This window comes from Anguilla anguilla, chromosome 4 (genome assembly GCF_013347855.1).
Source record: "Anguilla anguilla isolate fAngAng1 chromosome 4, fAngAng1.pri, whole genome shotgun sequence".
Classification (NCBI taxonomy): domain Eukaryota; kingdom Metazoa; phylum Chordata; class Actinopteri; order Anguilliformes; family Anguillidae; genus Anguilla; species Anguilla anguilla.
In genome coordinates, this window is record NC_049204.1 from 62197901 (window position 1) to 62219401 (window position 21501).

General features: G+C 44.8%; 1 protein-coding gene across 2 annotated transcripts in view; it reads right to left on the reverse strand.

Moving 5' to 3' along the window:
• Nucleotides 1–6298: 6298 nt before the first annotated feature.
• Nucleotides 6299–21501, reverse strand: part of LOC118226520 (cadherin-10-like) — a 56444-nt gene continuing 41241 nt past the window's right edge. Inside the window, exons 4-12 of one of the 2 annotated variants that reach the window (XM_035416235.1) lie at nucleotides 20743–20862; nucleotides 18503–18670; nucleotides 16341–16528; nucleotides 15098–15351; nucleotides 13321–13457; nucleotides 12540–12661; nucleotides 11524–11632; nucleotides 11178–11429; nucleotides 6299–7209 (exon numbers count right to left, since the gene is read on the reverse strand). In XM_035416235.1, the coding sequence (XP_035272126.1) occupies nucleotides 6728–7209; nucleotides 11178–11429; nucleotides 11524–11632; nucleotides 12540–12661; nucleotides 13321–13457; nucleotides 15098–15351; nucleotides 16341–16528; nucleotides 18503–18670; nucleotides 20743–20862 (1832 nt within the window). In that variant the 3' untranslated portion in view covers nucleotides 6299–6727. Of the gene's footprint in view, nucleotides 7210–11177; nucleotides 11430–11523; nucleotides 11633–12496; nucleotides 12662–13320; nucleotides 13458–15097; nucleotides 15352–16340; nucleotides 16529–18502; nucleotides 18671–20742; nucleotides 20863–21501 lie in introns of those variants that run through there. The other variant, XM_035416236.1, reaches the window with a different exon arrangement.

Here is a 21501-nt window from a genome sequence, read left to right on the forward strand (position 1 = left end):
CATGCACGCACGCACACACACACATACACACACACAGACCCACCCCCCACACACACACGTACATGCACACACAGACCCACACATGCGCATACACACAGACACACACAACACTTGTACCACACACACACACACACACACACTGACACCACTGCACCCACCATTTTAACTGAACCTTTATTGTTCATGGCATGTATAGATATTTCAGTCATGATGTGATTTAAGAGGGCAAATAGTCCCTCTGAACATGAAAGGCTTATTAAAATTCTGGCATTGTGATTGTTGCTGGCACAAACCAGCATATGCAGGAATGAGATTCAGAACCGCTGCCCTAGACAAGACCACTTCAAAATTTTATTCATTTCTTTGCGCATTACTCACACCAGCCTCTTGGTGGCGCCGGAACATTTCAGACAGGGGCTAAGAAATGTCTTTTTTTTTTTTTTTCCCCCTTTGCGAAACAACTATCATTTTTCTTCCCACGTAGAAACGGTGCCGTTACATTTGTCTCGGACCAATCATGCAAAGCGAGGCTACCCGAGAAATGTAGAACGGCTTACTTTAGTCTGCGGCGACTTCGTGCTCGTACGGCGCCGCTATGCATTTATTTATTTAGCCATCTCTCTGGGGTTCTGCGGCGGTTTCGTTTTCCGCGTGATTACGGATGCAGATGCGCGGCTGCGACAGCGAGGGACGTGTAGGCGCAGGTCACCGTTTCAACGCCCGTACCGATGAGGACTATAAGGAGCTAGCGTGAGGCGACCCGATCTCCATTTCAGAAGATGGAATTCAGGCGCGCATCCTGTTTTTTTTTTTTTTGTTTTTTTATTATCGGTTATAATGTGGGGTTCTCTGACAAACTTGCAGGCAGCTTGCACGGTGTATTCGGCTGATTAACAAAGTCAGGTGAATTTAATAATTACTCTCAGCGATGTCTCTGAAGCAGTACTCTAATCACACTAATCACGCGTTAATTTGGGTTACACACTTGTAACAGCTCATCAGAGAAGGTTTTCCTTGTGGATGAGGACTGTACTTATTATTGCTGTTGCACTCTGACAACAGTTAAATTACCTGTAATTAACTTTTTTTTTTTCTTTAAATAATGAATTTGAAAGTCGTAGATGGGGCTCTGAACTTTCACAAATGATGTAAAAACAATCCATTCTAATAATTTTTTTAAAAAGAATAATAATTACGCGACATTAAAATAGATATAGAAGGTGTGGTTACAGTTCACAGAGGCTTTTATCCCGAGCGGTTAGCACGTGGCACTTCCTTTAACACACAATGCACTTACAGCTGGGTATTTTACTGAAGCGATTGAGGTTAAGTGCTTTGCTCGAGGGTACCAGGGCAGCACTCCCGCTGCGCATGAAGCCCACTGCCGCGCTCGTTACTTCTGACTTACGAACGCCGCCGCCAAGTGCGCGTGCGGTGTCAAATGTGACTAATCGGGGATAAGACAGCACGAGCTCTTCAAACAGACTTCATGGCAAGCACCGCTATGGAGAAAAAATTAATAAATAAAATAAAGGAAATAAAAAAAATAAAAAAAACAAATCCCCGAAATACTTGAATCACAACAGCATTATAGCTATTTGAAGTGGCTAGCCTGCTGAGAAATAGCATCCGTGGAGTGGAATTGTAGGAGAGTGTGAATTCTGTGAGAACACGTTTGATTGCTTTGCCAGAATGAGAAGCTACTTAGCTGAAATGTTGCTACTTAAAGAGTTCCATAACTGTAGCACACTTCATCCGCAGTAAACAGATCAGTGTTAATTCTAATGTATTGGATGTTTTTATATGCTTTCCAAAAAAAAATTAGAGTTGGCTTAAAACTGACAATATTATTTAATAACTGATCAAGTGGTTCAGATTGTTTCAAGGAAGCATAAGCTTGGAATGTAAATAAATAAATATATAAATAGAGCATGTATTATATCAAATACTCAGTGCAGCAATATTGCCCTCTTAGTATGAGCTTGAGCTATGTTTTTTAGTTGACTGGGAGTCTGCTTTGTCCTGTTAAAGAAAAACACACGGTCAAAGGACAAAGGAACTCTGCAGACACTCCCAGCCACATGACCACAGCCCACAGGCTGCAAGTTTTCATCAGTGAATATAAATATGAAAACATGTTCTTGGCTGGCCGAGTCAATTACCTGACCTGGATCCGACTGAACGAACATGTGTTTCACTTGCTGAAAACGACTGAAGGCTAAAAGTCCCCCACCCCCAAAACAAACAGTGGCAGAAGATGGCTGCGGTACAGGCCTGGCAGCGCGTCGTCAGGGGGAAGGTAGCCAGCATCTGGTGATGTCCGTGGGTCGCTGACTTCAGGCACACATCAAATGCCACCAAGTATTTAATATTCATTTGGGAAATTACTTTCGGACACCCTAAAACGAGCAGACTGCATAAGAAAAAAAGGTCTGTAATTCCTACACGCGAATTTGACTATAATATTCCAATTACACGTGCCTGAGTGCTTATTTCAACCACTGAAATATACAGTATCACAGACAGTCCTGGTAGTGTGGTATTATAGTGCATTTAAGACTTTCTCAGACGTTTGCATGTTTGAAAGGACGTGCAATCACGCCCCAGTTTTGACACAATTTGTGGTTCATTAGACTGGGAGACAGAAACGGCAGTCCTCAATGGCTTTAAAATTAGCTGCGCCCAGGAATGGGGCAGAGTCGATCTAGTCAGGCTTTCACTGGAAGCTGTTGCTTACGGATCTCCCAGCAACTCGCCAGGCGCCTACGGGTCACGTGCTATCGGCTGCCATCGACGTGGCTCTCCTCCGATCGGTGCTAGCTCTCCTGTAGCACGTCGCATCGCTTATAGTGTATTAAATGTTCCCTCGCTGGTGAGTGTATCTCGGGAGCGCCCGTGCCGTCCCGCAGCGTTCCATACGTTGGCGGATTAAAGGCCCAAAATGTGCTGTTCCAGACTGGGGAATCGCCTCTCTCACCCATCATCCATGCAAATAGAGATTTCTCTTGTTTATGAATGAGGCGGGCTGTGCATTCACGATTTCTTCCCCGGGGGGCATAATTATCGACGGGCTTTAGCCGAGAGATACGGGCCTGACAGGCCGCCTGAAAAGAGATGCATGCGCGCGAAAAGCGGAGGAAAAATAGCGGTTGCCGTTTCTCAATCCGCGCGTTCCTTCCTTCCTTCCTTCCAGAGGAAGGCCCGCCGCTATCGATCATGAGAAAACTGGAGCCGGGCTAGTCATATCAATGCTGATATACTGCCGCCTTCAGTGTAATGTAAGATTTATATTACACACCGGCACCGACAGCGCCTCGTATTTTTTCCCTCCTGTTTTCCGCTCCGCATTTTAAAGCTGTTCTCTTACAGTAGTTAGGCCTCAAAATCCAGCGCCTGAACCCGTTATACTTCAGAGCGCTACATTCTAAACTGAACTCGCACGACATAGATACTGCTCTGAGAGGGTTTAATGACGACAGTTTACGTGATATACACAGTATGTCTACATAGTTAATCGTATTTTTTTTTTTACATTCTGCCCCATTAAGAGCAGGGTAAGCTTCCATCCATCCATCCATTATCTATACCCACTTATTCCTGGTAAGGGTCGTGAGATGTGCTGGAGCCTATCCCAGCATGCAATGCATGCGCAAGGCACAAATAGGGTTGGTTAGGGTAAGGGTTCAACCAAAAATATGTAAGATAATTAATAAACAAATAAATGAACAAATGCACTGGTAAATGCATCAAGTTGTCATTTGACCTATTTGAATCATGAGCCATTCATACCTCAGCCACAGTATGCTTATCTGAATCTTAAGTGACTTTAACCACGATGACTACACACACACACACACAGGATGGAGGCTGTTATGCAACATGTCATGTGACATGCGCAGTGTGTGCCGTGAACTCTGCACCACGATTCCAGGGGGGTTTAAATTGAAGTCAAATGCGGGGGCGGTGGTTGGCCAATCAATAATTAAGCACCTGAAACAGAAATAACAGGAAGTAATACTCTCTCTCTCTCTCTGCTGCTAATGCTCTCCCTGGAAGAAACACGAGGTGACAGATGTTCTTTTGATCAATACAATAACTCTGAATAACTGATTGTGTGTATGTGCGGAAAATAATGAAATGCTAAATATTGAATACATATTTCTCCCTGTGGCGGGCGCGATGGCGGGATGGCGGGATGTACAATCGCGGTCGGCTTTTATTTATTCATTAGCCCTGCGTTATTTTGGCGGAGATAAGTCCCCCGTTATTAGAAAATTCGCACCTTGGAATGGAGAGTCCCAGTTGCTCCATCCAATTTACAAGTCTCTATAGCTCCGACTGATGGGCCCTGACCTGATACACTCTGCCGACGCCTGATTAGATTTCGCTCAAAAGCGCCTGTTCAGCTGCGAACAATGCGGCAGAAAAACTGAACCCGGGGTGCTGATGAAAAGCGGGCTTGTCTTCACTCTTTCCGAGGTGTGTATCACATGACCCCCATCTGACTTTCGTTCTGCTACACTAGCGTTTTATTTATTTATTTATTTATTCATTTATTTATTTTTGTAGTTAGCTGCGCTGTCTGGTTAGCAGTCACCGTGGGACGACTGCAACGTCGCCAAACCTTAAAACACGGTAAACCGTAGTTACGTCTGTCTTAGGAAAGCTATTTCCACAGGTACTGGTGCAGTTGTGTCTGTGCCATTGGAAGCATAGATATTCACATTATTGGCAATACAAATCCTGGGTTTACATTTGTACTGTTAGCAGCTAAGGGTTTTGGCGCGTCCGCTATGAGTTCAGCAGCCGAATCACCGTGTGCATACAGAAGAATCTATAAGCGCCTGAGAATCTATGACTCATCAACAAATTCATTATAGCTGTAGGTCATTGTTTGGTTAAAGCCCCCCGCCCCCCCCCAACATCAACAGCAAAATAGCCCTTTGTAAAAGAAACGATTGATAAACTAGCAGCCTGACCCTGGTTCATGTAACCACTTTTAAATTTTTTTTATTTGTTTGTTTGTTTGTTTGTTTGTTTGCTTGCGTGCTTGTTTAGCTGTTATCGCCCAAGATTTCGCACCCGCTCTCCGTTAGCATCGCTGGCGCACCGCGCGCTGTTATTTACAGTCGGACAGCGCCGCGCGCCGCATATGGCGCGGCTGCTACAGGTGATCAATAAAGACCGCGGCCCCCCCCTCCTCGTAATGCAGAGCGGTGGAGGGCATTATGGGGACTCATGTACCTCCCGCGGGATAATGACTCAGACTGCTACGAAACGTACAGCGCGCGATTGGATTTACGAGGGCGGGCGGGGGACGGGGGACGGGGGACGGGGGGGGGGGAACAGAAGGAGAGATTAAAGTTATAGATTGGACGTATCAGTCCGCACGGCGGGAGACCAGTCAAATTATATTTATTGACTCCGGATGGTGCCGAGAAAACTGGTTCATTACGGAATCTAACAGATGCTATGAAGAATGGATGTTAAAAAAAAAATATATATATCTATATATATAAAAATAAAAAAAGATGCCAGATGTGGAAAGGAATGATTCAGAGGTGATATAAAATGTGCATGTTTACAGATGTGTGTGTGTGTGTGTGTGTGTGTACGGTGCAGTCCAAATTTATTGGGACAATATAACAATTTATGTTGTTTTGGACAAATTAACGTAATATTAAATAAAGTGGTAATATCTAGTACCCGGTTGAAAATACTTGCATTTGATGACAGCCTGAAGTCTGCAACTTATGGACATCAACAGATGCTACACAGGTACCTTCCCCTGTTGATTCTCTGCCAGGCCTGTTCTGCAGCAATCTTCAGTTTCTGTCGGGTGATTTTTGCCTTCAGTCTTATCTTCAACAAGTGGAACCCTCGCTCAGTTGGATTCAGGATGGGCGATTGGCTTAGCCAGTCAAGAACATTCCACTTAAATGACTTATATAGGCTCATAGGAAACGTTACCAAATAAGACATTTTTGTCAAAGGTAAGGGCACCTTTTTAATGAAACCTTGACGTGCATGGAGAAACAGAAACCGATAAGGAAGAATTTGTTGAGTTTTTTTTATTAAAAATAATTATAAAAATATAAATATAAAACAATATGACTCAGCATTCAAACAACATGAATTCAGTGTATGACAAGTGTTCTATAGGGTACACATCCTTATTACATTTTTACATCTATGTGATGAAATGAGTTCACAGTTTGATGAAGAAATCATTTGAACCATCCACATGATCGTTCCCTGTCGAAGGAATAGATAATGAACAGTATAGGGCAGTCATTGAAAAACATTTTATACACGAATCTATTTTTAAAATCTGGTTTACAGTAGAAGCTTGTTTTTTTTTTTGTTTTGTTTTTTCTTTTGTTTACATAAACATTGATAGTATACAAGACTACCATTGCTCTCTGTAGTTACAAAACACGTTGTCCACACTATAGTCCACACAAAAAATCCTAAAATCCGAAGGCATCGTTTACCAATTACAAAAAAAAAAGCAAAAAAGAAAAAAAAAAAAGCCATCAGGTAAAAAACCAGTGTGAAAAAAATGTGATTTCAGTAGTTGAATATACTCAAGTTTCCACGGGTTCTATTTTAAAAGTCAAAAGAGAAGCCCCTCCCCCGCCTACGCATGTATAATTCTTAAGGGGGGGCGTGTTGTAGGACCGAGCCGGTTACGAAGCTTCCTCATTCCAGCTGAGCGTCTCGCTTTTTAATCTGTGGTCTTGGCTATGTACATGTCGGCCAGCTTTTTGAACTGCGGGCCCCAGCCGCTGAGGTAATCGTAGTCCTGGTCGCCGTCGGCGACGGCGGACTCCAGCGAGCTGAGGGACTCCGCCAGCGAGCCGGTGCCCTCGTAGGCGTAGGTGGCCAGCGAGTCGTAGGGGGGCGCCGTGGGGTCCGCGTCGTTCTCCTGCAGGCGGCCGGCGATGAAGTCGCGCACGTCGGCGTTGTCCTTGATGGGCGACGCGCGGCGGAAGGGGAACAGCATCTCCGGGATGATGTCCCGCCGGAGCTTGTTGCCCTCGATCACCTCGGGGTTCCGCAGCGTGCCGATGTCGAAGGCCTGCGTGTCCTCCTCCCCGCCCCCCTCGTCGTTGTAGCTCACCACGTTGTCCCGCACGTCCTCCTTGGAGATGATCAGCGGCTCCTTCTTCTTCTGTCTCCTCAGGGCGGCGAAGAGAACCACGATCACTGCAACACACACACACACACAAAAACATTAATATGTATGCGTTTACTGTGTATATAAAATACATACACATGTTTAATACACACAGGCACATTGATATAGGCATGCATTTACTGTACATATACAATACATACACGTTTAATACACACACAGGCACATTCATTTGCATCTACGTATTTACGGTGTATATACAGAACATACATGTTTAATGTACACATTTATATTAATCTGTACAGTGCATTCTTATATAAATACAGTACATATGCATGTTTAATACTCATATGTACATTGCTATGTACAGTGCATGCGCAGTACGAGCACGCATTTACTACACACATTTGCATTCAGCTGTACAACGCGAGCACGCGTGTTTATATTAAACTGTAAAAATGTGCCAGCACTGCAACCCACTCTGAGAAAAATAGGGAGGGAGAGAGGGACGAAATGCATCACAATCACCACAACACACATTTATATTTATATATACAGTGCACACGCATGTTTGTCGTACTTTAAAAATGTGTTAACACCACCATTACTCAGAGAGAGAGAGAGAGAGGGGTGGGGGGGAGGCAATGGAAGAGCTATAGCCAACATGCGATATAAATTGTGTGTGTGTGTGAACCTTTTTCCAATACAGCCAGAACAACACACACAATGAACTTATTTAGAAAGCATCGCTGGTGTAGCCATTCCTGCAGCACAATGCAATTATTGCTTTTTTCATGAAAATGAAAAGACTCCAGAAAGACACCAGATGGTGACTATGAACAAAGTGCCGATGTTGTTCTGCAAAAAAAAAAAAAATTACAAAAATAAATAAAAAAATAAGAACTTCTAACAAGCGTTTCCCAATCGAGAACATTCCTCCCATGACAACGAAAAGGCAAACGTGGAGCAGGTGCGCCGGCGGCCACCCACCACCCACTCAGGTGTTAATTACAAGGTCGGGCAGACGCCTGGTGGGAGGCCTTTTTAGAATCATTTTTTTTTCCCTTTTTTCCTTTTATTTTCAAAACCTCTCCCACGGAAAAAAGGAGACCCGGCCTGGCGGGCGGGGCCCCGGAACGTTCCGGCTCGCTGCCCTTCTGTCCGCGCTGGACGGGAGGTGAATGAGACAGTTTGTCAGGGGGCCCGGGCGAGACGACCAATCGGATAATGAGCAGCTGTCATGATATTTCGCACTCGAGCCGCGGGTCCATTGTTTTCCCAGCACCTCCTGCAACCCCCCCCCCCCCCCCTCCCACCACCCCCCTCCCCCTACCCACAATTCAATCTCTCAGATTGGATCACATCTGAGCAGAATGAGCACTGCTGTGAAATGGCTGCCTATTGAGGAAGGTTCTGGAAGGCAGAGAAGCCAGGGGTGGAGGCAGGTAGAGGTGGGGTTGGGGGGGGGGGGTCGGGGGGGTGGGGGCTAGGGGGTTATGGCTGCTCAATACTCCATTTACTGCTGCTGGTGCACTGCTTGCCCATTGTTACCAGTGTAGATTTTAGACAAACAGAGAAGGGCTGCTCTGGGGAGAGAATTGAAGAAAAGACGGCAATGGACTGAGCTGCCGCTATGCATTCTAGTTCTGCTGTAATTTCACACGTATTCACACACACACACACACACAAAGACTCATATGTACGCGCAACATGAACTACACGCAGGCACACGTGCACACACACGCTCTGCTCATTTGCAAGCAAGCCAAGCATATATTAGGGGACTACTATTTATAAATACACTATATCACACGTGTAAGTTTGCGGGGAGACGGAGAGAGATGTCACCTCCAATATTTTCATATGAATTAATTGCTAGACGAGCTACACTACATGAGACTAGGTTATCCAGCATTGTGTCTCCCCCAAAGTTGAAATGAAACCTACACCTATGCAATATATACTGTATATATATATATACTACACGCACGCATATCTATAGTACATGTGTATACACATGACATGCGTGACCTTGGTTGTATTTGTTCAGAGTGCATGTCTGCTGTAAAACAGGCGCTTGTGTATTTGAGAGGCCGCTGCACTCCAGAAAATAGAAAACAAGCCCAGAGGATCGTATGTACACAGGCTAAGTGGCAGACCGGTGGCTCTTTCAGCAGGCACATTAAATAATTACATCAGGAATGTCACAATGCGCCATGCGACCTGCAAACCCCCCCCGCCCTCCCCCCCCCGGACCGCGTAAGCTCCTCTGCAGGTCGGTGTGCGTCGAGCGCTAAACGCAATTACCCTCCTCCATTTCGCCCGCGGACGGAGGGGAAACGAGATCAGCGGTAACGCTAAGTGCTGCGCGTTTAAGCGGCGACGCTACCTCCGGCCGCCTTTCAAAAAAAAAAAAAACAACGGCCACGCTTTCAGCCCGCTCCGCGCGTCCGGGTACAAAAAGGCCAAAAGGGCAGCTTGCCATTTTTCGCAATTATCCCCCTTCCCCACCCCCCCCCATCTCCGGTCTTCAGTGAAACCTGTAGCCTTTTAGAACCCTGCTGTCTGGCTGCCAGTTTGACATTCGAGGTGGGGGGGGAAAAAAAAAGGCATATTTTTGCAGACAGACACATGGACGGACAGATGGACAGACTTTCCCCTGGGTGACCGAGCATTCTGAACGGAGGGATTAGTGAAGATTAGATGAATAAATAAATAAATAAATAAATAAAACAACAGTGAGCACACCGCTTATTTGGGGAAAGCATATCACAACACGCATCGCTTCTGTTTCGATGGCACGCCCACATTGCCTGCACACTCTTAAATAAGAAAGCTGTTAAAATGGGGTTTCTATTTAAGCAGAGGGGGAGAGAGACAGACAGAAGGGAGGGCAGGTTAATGGACTTTCTTCAGATGGCGAATCCCTGAACCAATTCCAACGGGTTTGTCTCGACCTCTTTGCTTCCACCTGGCTTAATCGTGCCTGTTCCTGCTGTGTCACAAAAAAAATCCACCGACCGAGGTTTCCACTCAAATCAGAGTTTCATGTTCCACAAGTTTTCAATGATATTTCAATGGCAGTCCGGACTACTTTCAGTTACAGGGGTACTTCTGTATGAATGGCTCATTACTTTCAAAGTATTCCCTTTCCAATGACCTCTGAGTTTTTAGGGTATTTTAAAATATATATATATATATATATTTTTTAAAACCAATAAGCTGTCCAATTAGCGAGAAGAATTGACTAATTTTGCTCTCTGCAGAAGTTGAAAATCATTTCAAGGACACCAGATTTCATGACTTGCCAGGGGGAAAATATTTTCAAGGGATGTACAGGGCCTCTCCACAGTGGACGGGGGAAGGGGAGATAATTGTGTAGAGGGTTGTGGATAAGCGTAGGGTAGTGTTGGGGAGGGTTAGGGTCGGCGTTGAGGTTAGGTAAGGATTTTAAAGAAAGAATTCCCAACGTTTTGCATAACATATGCTTCTTGACAGGTTAGGGTTAGGGTTGAGGTTGAGACGGTGAGGCATTCACTGAGGAGGATGATGACGCAGAGTAAGATGGTCACCAGGACCCCGGTGCTGAGTCCGTGTTGGCGTTAACGTTAGGGTCAGGGTGGGGTTTAGGGTTAGTGTTAGGGTTAGTGTGGAGGTTGGGACAGAGAGACACTCACTGAGGAGGATGATGACGCAGAGTAAGATGGCTACCAGCCCTCTGGTGCTGAGTCCGGGTTGGGGTTAGCGTCAGGGTCAGTGTTAGGGTTAGGGTTAAGGTCAGGGTTAGCGTTAGGTTTAGGTTTAGCGTTAGGGTTAGGGTCAGGGTTAGGGTTAGCGTTAGGGTTAGGGTTAGTGTTGGGGTCAGGGTTAGTGTGGAGGTTGGGACAGAGAGACACTCACTGAGGAGGATGATGACGCAGAGTAAGATGGCCACCAGGACCCCGGTGCTGAGTCCGTGTTGGCGTTAGCGTTAGGGTCAGGGTGGGGTTTAGGGTTAGTGTCAGGGTTAGTGTGGAGGTTGGGACAGAGAGACACTCACTGAGGAGGATGATGACGCAGAGTAAGATGGCCACCAGGGCCCCGGTGCTGAGCCCGGCGGACAGGGCGTAGGCCTCGGCGCTGCAGGACTGCACGTTTCCACGGCTGTCGCAGGCACACACGCGCACCGTCAGCGTGCTGGTGCTGCTCTGGATCGGGTAGTCGTTGTCCGAGATCACCACGGGCAGCAGGTAGGAGCTCTGCTCTCTCCGGCTGAACCCGGCTCGCCTGGTCAGGATCCGCGCCGTGTTGTCTGCAGGCGAGAACAGAGAACACGGTCAGGGCCGGCTCTGCCCAACGTGGAACACAGCGTGTGCGATGTTACTGGTGTTACGGTCGGTATTCACCTTCATTGTCTGAGATTGTGAAGTTGGGATTCTGGGTACTGAGGCTGAAGGCAAATTTGTGTCCGATGAGAGGATCGTCTGTGTCGACCGCGCTTATGGTCTGTATCAGCTGTGAGTTGGGGGAAAATTTGTAAAAGGAATGGCATCAAAATATGGCATTAGGGATGCTGGCATCAAAATATAGCATTAGGAAAACTGGCATCAGACTATAGCATTAGTAATGCTGGCATCAGACTATGGCATTAGGTCTTACAGCACTGGTGCAACGCCCCACCCACACCCCACTGGCTGAAAACTCATTGGAAGTGCTGCTAGAAATAGGCAACAGCATCTCACTGGACTGAGTTCACAACAAAGCCAGTTCATATGACATAAATAACATTAAGAATACAAAAACTTGTCGGTTATCTTTCAGTGTAGGCACAGATGTAACGCATGCACTGTATAGATGTTGCATTGATATAAAGCTGTTAAATACACTGTTACCGGCATTTAGCAGACACTCTTATCCAGAGCGACTTGCACAACTTTTTTTTACGTAGCATTTACATTGCATCCATTTATACAGCTGGATATATACTGAAGCAATGCAGGTTAAGTACCTTGCTCAAGGGTACAGCGGCAGTGTCCTGCCCATAAATCGAACCTATGACCTTTCGGTTACAAGCCCAATTCCTCACGCACTATGCTACACTGCCGCCACGCTGTGTACACAGTCGTTTGTGCTTACAGACTCCTACACAGGTAGACACTCGCTAGTGCGAGCGCTGGTACTGCGTTAAACTGTGCCGAAATAGTAAGGAAGCAGAAGGGCGGGAGAAGCCACTCGAATGTAACCGATCACCTGTCCCACTTTCACTCTCTCGCAGACGAATGTAACCGATCACCTGTCCCACTTTCACTCTCTCGCAGACGAATGTAACCGATCACCTGTCCCACTTTCACTCTCTCGCAGACGAATGTAACCGATCACCTGTCCCACTTTCACTCTCTCGCAGACGAATGTAACCGATCACCTGTCCCACTTTCACTCGCTCGCAGACGAACGTCTCGTAAATCATGGCGAATTCCGGCGCGTTGTCGTTGACATCCAGGACCTTAATGAACACCGGGACGCGAGCGGCCTGCCGTCGGTTGCCTAGGAGAGAGCAGGCGGGAGTCCGCGGTTACAAGGGGGAACGATATCGCGGAACGGCAGAAGCCATTAGGGTAGCCCTTAAACTAATCTGTGCCTTTGTGATGCAGGCAAATCATTTCACACTCCAGAATTAATTCACCGAAAGCAAAAAAAAATACACCTTAAATGTCTTGAGATGAAATATTAATTGATGGCAAAGCTAGTTGCATTGCGCGCCAGCGTTTTGTCGTCGCTTGGTAAAATTTTGGCGGCGCGTTGAAATTCAGCTCGCATGTTGGGCTCAACCCTGTGGGCAGGATCTGCACGAAGGCGTATTGGCTAGTCTACTTTGGCGTAACGGTTAGGCTACACATACTGGTCATTCCTTACGAGAGACTGAAAGTCAATAATTATTATTATTTTTTTTAAAATAATACAAGTGTTTTGGATGGCAAAAACATGCTGCAGCAGAAATATGTTCAAAAAAACATTATTTACTATACTTTTCGTGAATGCCTTTTTAAGTGTAGTGTAGTCATAACATAACACATGGTTCTTGAGATTAAGACCAAAGACACACGTGGCCTACAGGGAAAAAAAAAAAAAGAATAGTTGGGTCTCAGGAGGACGAGTAAACTTAGAACGCAATTTCATGCCAAACACTCCAAGGAGAGACTCACTTATTTCCGTGGCGATGACGGAAATGTTGTGCCATTTTGACATCTCCCTGTCGAGGGCCTGCAGGGTGGTGATGGACCCGTTGTTGGTGTCGATGTTGAAGAGCCGGTCCAGGTCGGTGTGTCGGTCGATGGAATACCTGGGGGGGGGAGACGTGAGAGGTGAGCCTTACTGCGCAACGACTGAGGTTTGGAGGAAGTTGATCAACTAGCAGCGGCAAAAAGGCAGGAACCTGCCCTCTTTTACTAGCCTTGACGAATAATAATTAAAAAAAATATATATTATGATTATTATTCTTATTACGATAACACTTTACAATAACGTCACATGAATTGGCATTAAGTAATGTAGTTAACTACTAACTACTGAAACGTTAATATGTACGGCTTTGTTAAAGTATTCATACACCATTAATTCATCTTAACAACTACATTAGTTGATGTCAGCTCAAAAAATTATCCGTGAGCCACAATTAAAAGTAACAGAATTGTGATTACTTGCAAGTGGATAATTAAAATAATTATCAGACCTGTTATTATTAATCAAGAAAAAATAATGAGAACAGGTTGATACCATAAGTCGCTGCTATTTTTCATTCTTACCCTCTAATCGGGGCTGGTTCAAACCTGGGACACCAGGTGAAGTACATCTCTGGCCAATAAGTGGCAGTAATCGATCAATTACCTATCGGTTAGAAAAGTAAACCTGCAGTACTACTGGCTTCAAGGGCCAGATTTGAGTATCTGTGGCATAAGTTGTCAAGGTAATATTGCAACTTCCTCTATTTCAAAGTCACAAGCTCGAAATAGTGCAGCACATTATAATATCCGTTTGTTTATCTGACATTTATATAGTTTAGCTTTAGCTGCATTTGCGTTGGCTCAAATCTTAAAGCACATGTCTTTCACAATTTGGTGACCAGCAATCACAAAATAATTTCCGAAATTAAAGAATTTTTTTATACTACCATTTTAAAAAAAATAAACATAAAGGGGACATACAGTACATGTGCATAATTGCATGAAAGCTAGTCATATAGCTGAGCAGAATCTTATTTGAGCTGTTTTTGAGAGCTCAGTTCTCTTAGTAACAATACAACAGTGTAAGAACAACAGGGTTCTGATACATGGCTGATTGCTGGCAGCGCATAACATCCTGCCATGTGTCCGTGTTTTTTCGAAAGCGGTCTCCAATCCAACCACAAAAAGTGCAACATGCTCTCGATGCCCTACGCAAGCCGCCAAGCCCACGACTCACACATTCCCGCAAGCGTTTGCCAACATAATAATTTAGAAAATGATATGTAATTGGGTGTTAAGTGGATGAATCTGGTTAATCATTATGCATCGTTTAACATGAAGGTGGAGAAAGTACTAAAGTAATTGTTATTGTCTGTCAGCATGCTGATTACCTCACTTTATTTATTTATTTGTCTGTGCGCGTGAGTGTGTGTGTGTGTGTGTGCATATGTGTGTGTGTGTGTTTCTGTGTTTATGCGCACACGCGTGTGGGTGTGTGAGTGTGTAGGTGTGTGTGTGTGTGTGTGTGTGTGTGTTTCTGGTAGCCCTAAGCTTCGGATCTGGGTATGAGTCTCCCTCATGACCTCTTGGTGTTGGAGCTGAGGCTTTGGCTTTAGGAATCCTAGATTCAGTCGAGCACAAGCCTCTGGAGACTTTCGATACTGATGTTCACCTCTAAGGTAACGCCATGAGCGAAATCCACACAACCGGACTGGACGCAGCACTTAGCATTACAGCACGCGGCTCCAGCGCCACTCACTTGACGGGATTGTTGGCGGCGTCCGGGTCCTGGGCGGTTACCACGCCGATGAAGCTTCCCGCCGACTTGTCCTCGTGCACCTCGATGACGTACGGGCTGACGCTGAAGACGGGCGGCTCGTCCACGTCCTGGACGGTGATCCGCACCGACGCCGTGTCCTTAAACGGACCCAGGTAACTGAAGCGGCTGTCCAGGTGGGTGTTGCTGGCCTCCACTTTTAACGTGTACACCCTTTTTGCTTCATAGTCCAGCGGCTGCTCGTTAGAGAGAGAGAGAGTGTACAAGAGAGTGTGTTTGTGTGAGAGGAGAAAATAGAGAAGGAAGGTAGTGAAAAAGAGGTTAGGGAAATAGAGAGGGGAGGTTAAAGGAAAATATATTTTTCAGGAGACTGCTTTTTTTTATAAGTTTCCCCAATCACTGTGCTCAACAACAAGCTGCACTCTCACAATTGCCTTTCTTATCAAAGCCGTAACAGTACCATAGCTAAATCTTACACCCCGAGAGCAGCATCAGATGCAGAACATGTGCTATGGCACTAGCCACTAGAATAAATGATATCTGACTAATACTCAGACAGAAAGTCAGAGAGAGAGAAAGAGAGAGAGAGAGCAAACACTTTTACCTGACAAGACCTTTGCTTATCAATTTCCTTTACTCTGGCAAACTTTCACAGCTCATATTTTACATATTATCTAACTGATATCCTCTTACTATTCAATGGCTATTGACTGAAAAAGCTCTGAAGGACTGGGAGTGAAACCTGCAACCCCCCACACAGACACTTATGAGACCCATTAATTATCTGCTAATGCCACACAGTGCAGGGAGGCATAGCCGTTCCTCCTCGCACAGGTTCAAATGAGAGCTGGAGCACTTTGTTTTTCTTCTTTAATTATTAAATTAATTAATTAATTTCTGTTTCTTTTTTTTTTTTTTTTTTTTTTTTACTTTGTGATTGAACTTCGGTCCGACACAATTATCCTGAAAAGCTTTTAACACCCCCGTTGTCCACGGGTAGAGCTCATGACGTTCTGAGAGTTCTTTGAAATTGCCTGGCACACAGAACCGACTTATCACCGACACAGGCACCTTTGTAAAGTTAATAGGACAATCATTTGCTGGAAAGTTTCGGGAGTTTAAATTTCTCCACACGTCTCTCTCCACTCTCCGGTCGTCGTGTCCTTCGTGGAAGGCGGAGGGGGGCGAGGGGGGTTGAGGGGGGTGGTGAAGGGGGGCGGCTCACCTCTCTCACGGTTATGACGCCCTCCTGCGTGGCCCTGTCGGTGAAGATGGCGAAGGCGCTCCGCCCGTCTCCGTCCACGATGCTGTACTGCATCTCGGCATTCTCTCCCAGGTCCGGGTCGTTGGCCCGGACCCGGCCCACCGCGGAGCCCACTTCCGCCGACTCCGACGTGGAGAGGTGGTAGGAGCCTTCAAAGACAAATCTATTTGTACTGTGGATTCAGGCTTCATACTAATGCTAATAATAATGCTAATGCTAATAATAATAATAATAATAATAATAATAATAAATAAATAAATAAATAAATAAAAAATCTTCCCAGAATGCTGTGCTCTCAATGCTAGACTGGGAAAGAAGGGGGATAGCAATCACAGCAGCATTAAAGAGCGGGCTTCAGGGAGCACTTCCGAGTTCCTCTGAATCTCCGTTCCTCTCTTCCCCACTGCGTGTCAAATTATATTGCTTCTCTAACTAGGGGGGAAGCCACATTGTGAAAAGAAAAGAAGGAAATAAAAGAGAGACAAGGTAAAGCATTCCCCTCTTCTTTTTTTGTCTCAGTGCAGCTTTATCTAGCCTCTCCCGCTTAATCACACCTGGACACACATCCCTGAAGTGGTCAGCTCGACAGAGGAGCATCCAGGTAATGCGTTCGGCTATAACCGCAACGGGGACGGTCACAGCTTGCCGCTGAAAAGCCAGGCAGTTTACTGATTAGACCTGGAGCTGCAGTTTGGCGACTGTAGCTCAGAGATTGCAGACGCGTGTGGATTCAGAGACGGAGGCTGCATCTCTTTCTCACGTAGCATGCTGGCACACAGCTATGAGCTAACACTTTACACTAAAGTCACATGGATTGGGATTAACACATGTAATTGTTGTCTGCTAACAACTAAAAAGTTAATCTGTACAGTTTTGCTAATGTATTAATTCATGTTAACAACTACATTAGTCATGCCAATTCATATTGGAATATAAAATAAATAAAAATTAATGAATGAGTTAATAGTTAACTTTCATTTATAAGTAAACTTAATTAGTGCATCCTATGTTTGAGTAATGAAAAGTTAATTTCATGCTTAATGCATTTGTACATAAATTCATTTTAACAACTACATTTGTGAATGGCAATTAATGTGAACTTATTATGAAGTGTTGCCAGTTATGCTAAGTAGCATAGCCCAATTCTAATTGACAATGTCATATAGTACCTATTATTAATTTATGTATACATTTATTATGGGCATAACAACACTATCCACCTTTAATTAGCCACACACACTGTTACTAAAACCCATAATGCAACATTCAATTTATATAAATGAACCGCAAACTCAGAACACTGTATGAAGGAACAGAAGAAAGAGTAATTAAGCTCACCCGAAACTACAAAAAGGAACAAGCAAACCCTTTTTTTTATTTTTTATTTTTTGCATATGAACATCTGATTTGTTCATATGCACACGCGTTTCTTTGTGTTTTTAAACGCGTTTAAAGCTGATAAGCCTGAAACTCTAACACCATGCTGTTTCTCCCAGTTCGTTCGAGCAGCGATGATTGACGCTCTCCATTTATAGCCTAAACCACATAATTTAGCCGGAATGAAGCGTGCTATTGTCTGCCTATGAAAGGCCCACAAGGCCCCCCACCTGTTGCAGCGGGTTTCTGAAATTGCAGACCTGTAGCAGCTTTTATCCATAACGACCAAGGTAAATACATATGTGCTTCTGTGCTTTGAACTGCATCCTCTTAGCAACCGTAACGGGCAGTGGGGAATTTCAGAAGCTTTTTCAGCTCATCACATGCTAGCGGGGAAGACTGTCTGTCCTGTTTCACTGTCGAAATGCTTGACTTCCAGCTAAAATTAAAAAAAATAAAATCAAGTAAACAAACACATAAATAAAATATGCATAATAGCGATTGGTAGCATACTGGAGATCGACCTAGAACTTCCACTTCAATTTCTTTCTCATGCTCTTGAACTGAATATCTTTAAGGCCCCCATAAATAAATAAATAAATAAATAAGTACTAATAATTACACATGAATATGCTGAATTGTTTAAAAAAGTGTCCTGATGGCAGATTCCTAAAAAAAGCCAAAGAAAAGGAAATGGGTAGAGCAGATTCCGGGGGTGTGGGGATGGCGGGGGGGGGGGGGCCTACTGTGGGGGAAGCGGGGGGGACTGTCGTTGACGTCGGTGAGGGTGATGTTGACAGTGGTGGTGCCGGAGAGGCCGCCCATCTGTCCCGCCATGTCTTTGGCCTGGATCACCACGTGGTACTTCTCCTTGTTCTCCCGATCCATGTTGGGCAAAGCTGTTCTGATGGTGCCTGCAGAAATGGGAACATCACAATTTTTTATAGCACATCAGTGAGCGATGTTGCAGCCAAGCAGAGCAATAAAGCTCCTCTGTGTTAAATTAAATCCAGCAGAGTTCATTTGAGCCCAGTAACGAGGGAAAAAAAAACTGTATTTAGTGGACCATTTAGTGCGGTAGAGAAGATATATAGTGAGTCCACAATGTATTGTGGGTGCTGTTTTTTTTTTCCCCACTGATATCATGATCAAGAAGATGCATGGGTAATTTGCGCTATCCGGCACCATCTGAAATACCAGTGGCTGGAACAAATGCTTTTATGTTTCTTTTATATTTTTTCTCTCTACGCACGCACTTAATGCATCGAAAATAATTGCCGAACCATTCCATGACAAATGTTGCTTTGAATGCATTTCTGTTTCAAACTTTCAATCAATTATTTCACTGAAAGCGCTATTTGTATTGAGGATTTTGGCCTAATACTAATGCTAATAACAGCAATAATAATGATGATGATGATGATAATAATAATAATAATAATGGAAGCTATCTGTCGTCAATGGTTCTCTAAATATTCTTATTTATAAAGATAGAAAAGATCTATCTATGGAAAAGAAACAAAATTAGACTAATCTACCCACACAGATACCGTGTCATTTTGATTGAATTAGGGCGTTTATCCACGATGAGCAACTGTGCAAAAAACACTCGCTTGTTTAATTATGAAACGCCATCCGTCAGACGTACAGCGGTGCCCGAAGCTGAAGGGAAGAGCCATGCATCATCCCGCTAACCCGCCAAACAAACACCGCGGAGCGGTCCCGACGGCCGTGCTCGAACGCGGACGTGCCGCCGCGCACAAATAAACACGCTCAGACACGCCTGTCTCCGGACTTCTCCACAGCCTTCGCTCAACGATCTGCTGGGGAATACCGGCCCGTACGTTACCCCATACCTGCCCCCCCCCCACCCCCCCGTTGTCGCATTACCCAGTCCCCCAATGCACGAGCCTGTGTTCAATCAACACGTCTCTCTCTCTCTCTCTCTCTCACCGTGACTTGACAATTTAATTACCGAAGATTGTTTATTCAAACTAAGTCACCGTGGGCCTCCGCGCTTAATGCAACGGCTTACGAATGAAACCCAGCACTTATCTTTTTCTTCATGAATGCAGCTCAGAACGCATGCGTTTATTGTTCAGCCCGGGATACGGACCCGTATCGATCGAATCCGGGTTGGATTAATATGAGGGGCGGTGCCTTTGCTCCGCAGAGCAGGGTACTTCATCTGAATTGCTTTATTAAATACCCAGTTGTATTTAAATCGATGGAGTGCAAAAATTTTAATTTTGAGGAGCGAGCCTGGGTACATGCAATGCCCAACCTACGCATTGCGCAGTAAGCATTTACCCTTCACGTCCTTGGTCCACCACCCCGACCCATTACAACACATTGCATTCAATTTAGCAGATGCTGTAATGCAGGGACTCCTACAGTGTTAAAGAACATAAGTGCATCAATCTGTGGTACATGGGCGATGTGCCAGACCCGGCCACCAACACTCCCAGACTACCAAGTGCATACACAACCCCGCTAAAGCAAAAATGCTAATTACCCAAGTGCAATGTTATCCAAGAACCACAATTCAAATTCTGAATACGCATGAATTGCATCCAAAAAGAAATTAAACCAGCATAGAATGTACCTGTGTCTTGAAAAGGACACTGCATGTGTTTCTTTGAGAGTATCACACTGAGAAATGCCATTTGCCATCTTTGTATCAGAGCTTGTATAACAGGCACAGCTATAAAATACGACTTATTTGAAAACCATACAATACCACCATAATTGGAATTAGTACAAAAGACAGCGGTGCTTGGGTTTGGGGATTGGCGGGAAGCCTAGTTGAAGCAAGGGTCTTCAGTTCTTCAGATTGGCCCCGCTTTCCCAGCATGCTTTGCATGTGCACAATTCAGCCCACATTTCCCAGCATGCACTGCACGCAGATGTCTTCAGCCCACGTTTCCCAGCATGCCATGCACACGCACATCTTCAACCCACGTTTCCCAGCATGCTTTGCACATACCTGTTTCTGGCTCCACTGAGAAGTAGGGCTGGCCCTCCAGGATGCTGTACACCAGCTTGGCGCTGTTCCCGTAGGTCTCGTCGTCCGCGTCCGAGGCGGTCACGTTCAGCACGTACGTCCCTGCGGATGGTTCGAGGAGAGAAGAGGAGAGCAACAGGATGAACGCTCAGCCCAGAGAGTGATTCCAGAAGAGGACTAAAAAGGGAAAATGAAGACTAAGAAGTAAAGAAAAAGACTTCATTATGTCATCAGCATCGAGTGAGTGAGCTCATTCACTGTCTCTTGTGATCTAAAGAAGAAGAAAAAAAGGGAAACTAAGACTAAGTAGGAGAAGTAGAGAACAGGACTTTACAATATGCTGCCAGTATTGAACTCATTCACAGTCACTTGTAATCTGTTCTCTGCTTAGCGTGCATGATGCATTTAGACACGCATATCACCGCCGTTATGCATAAACCAAAATGTACAAAAATGTTAAGATGCAATGAAAGTTCTCATTGGCCATATGCTATCTTAGTTTCGTAAATTCTACCAGTTATACAGTTGGTTCAAAACCCAAATTCAAAAACGCAAGCTGTTCTTAAATTTATGTATTTTTTGCTGTTCCTGAGAATTCCATTTTGTTTAACAGATGTGAGTGAATATAGGTTAAGTGCGTCTGACGTTGCTTAAAACTAAAATAAATACAATGTACAAAAATTATAAGTAAATATTTATTTGAGGTACACAAGTTCAGGTTTATATATATATATATATATA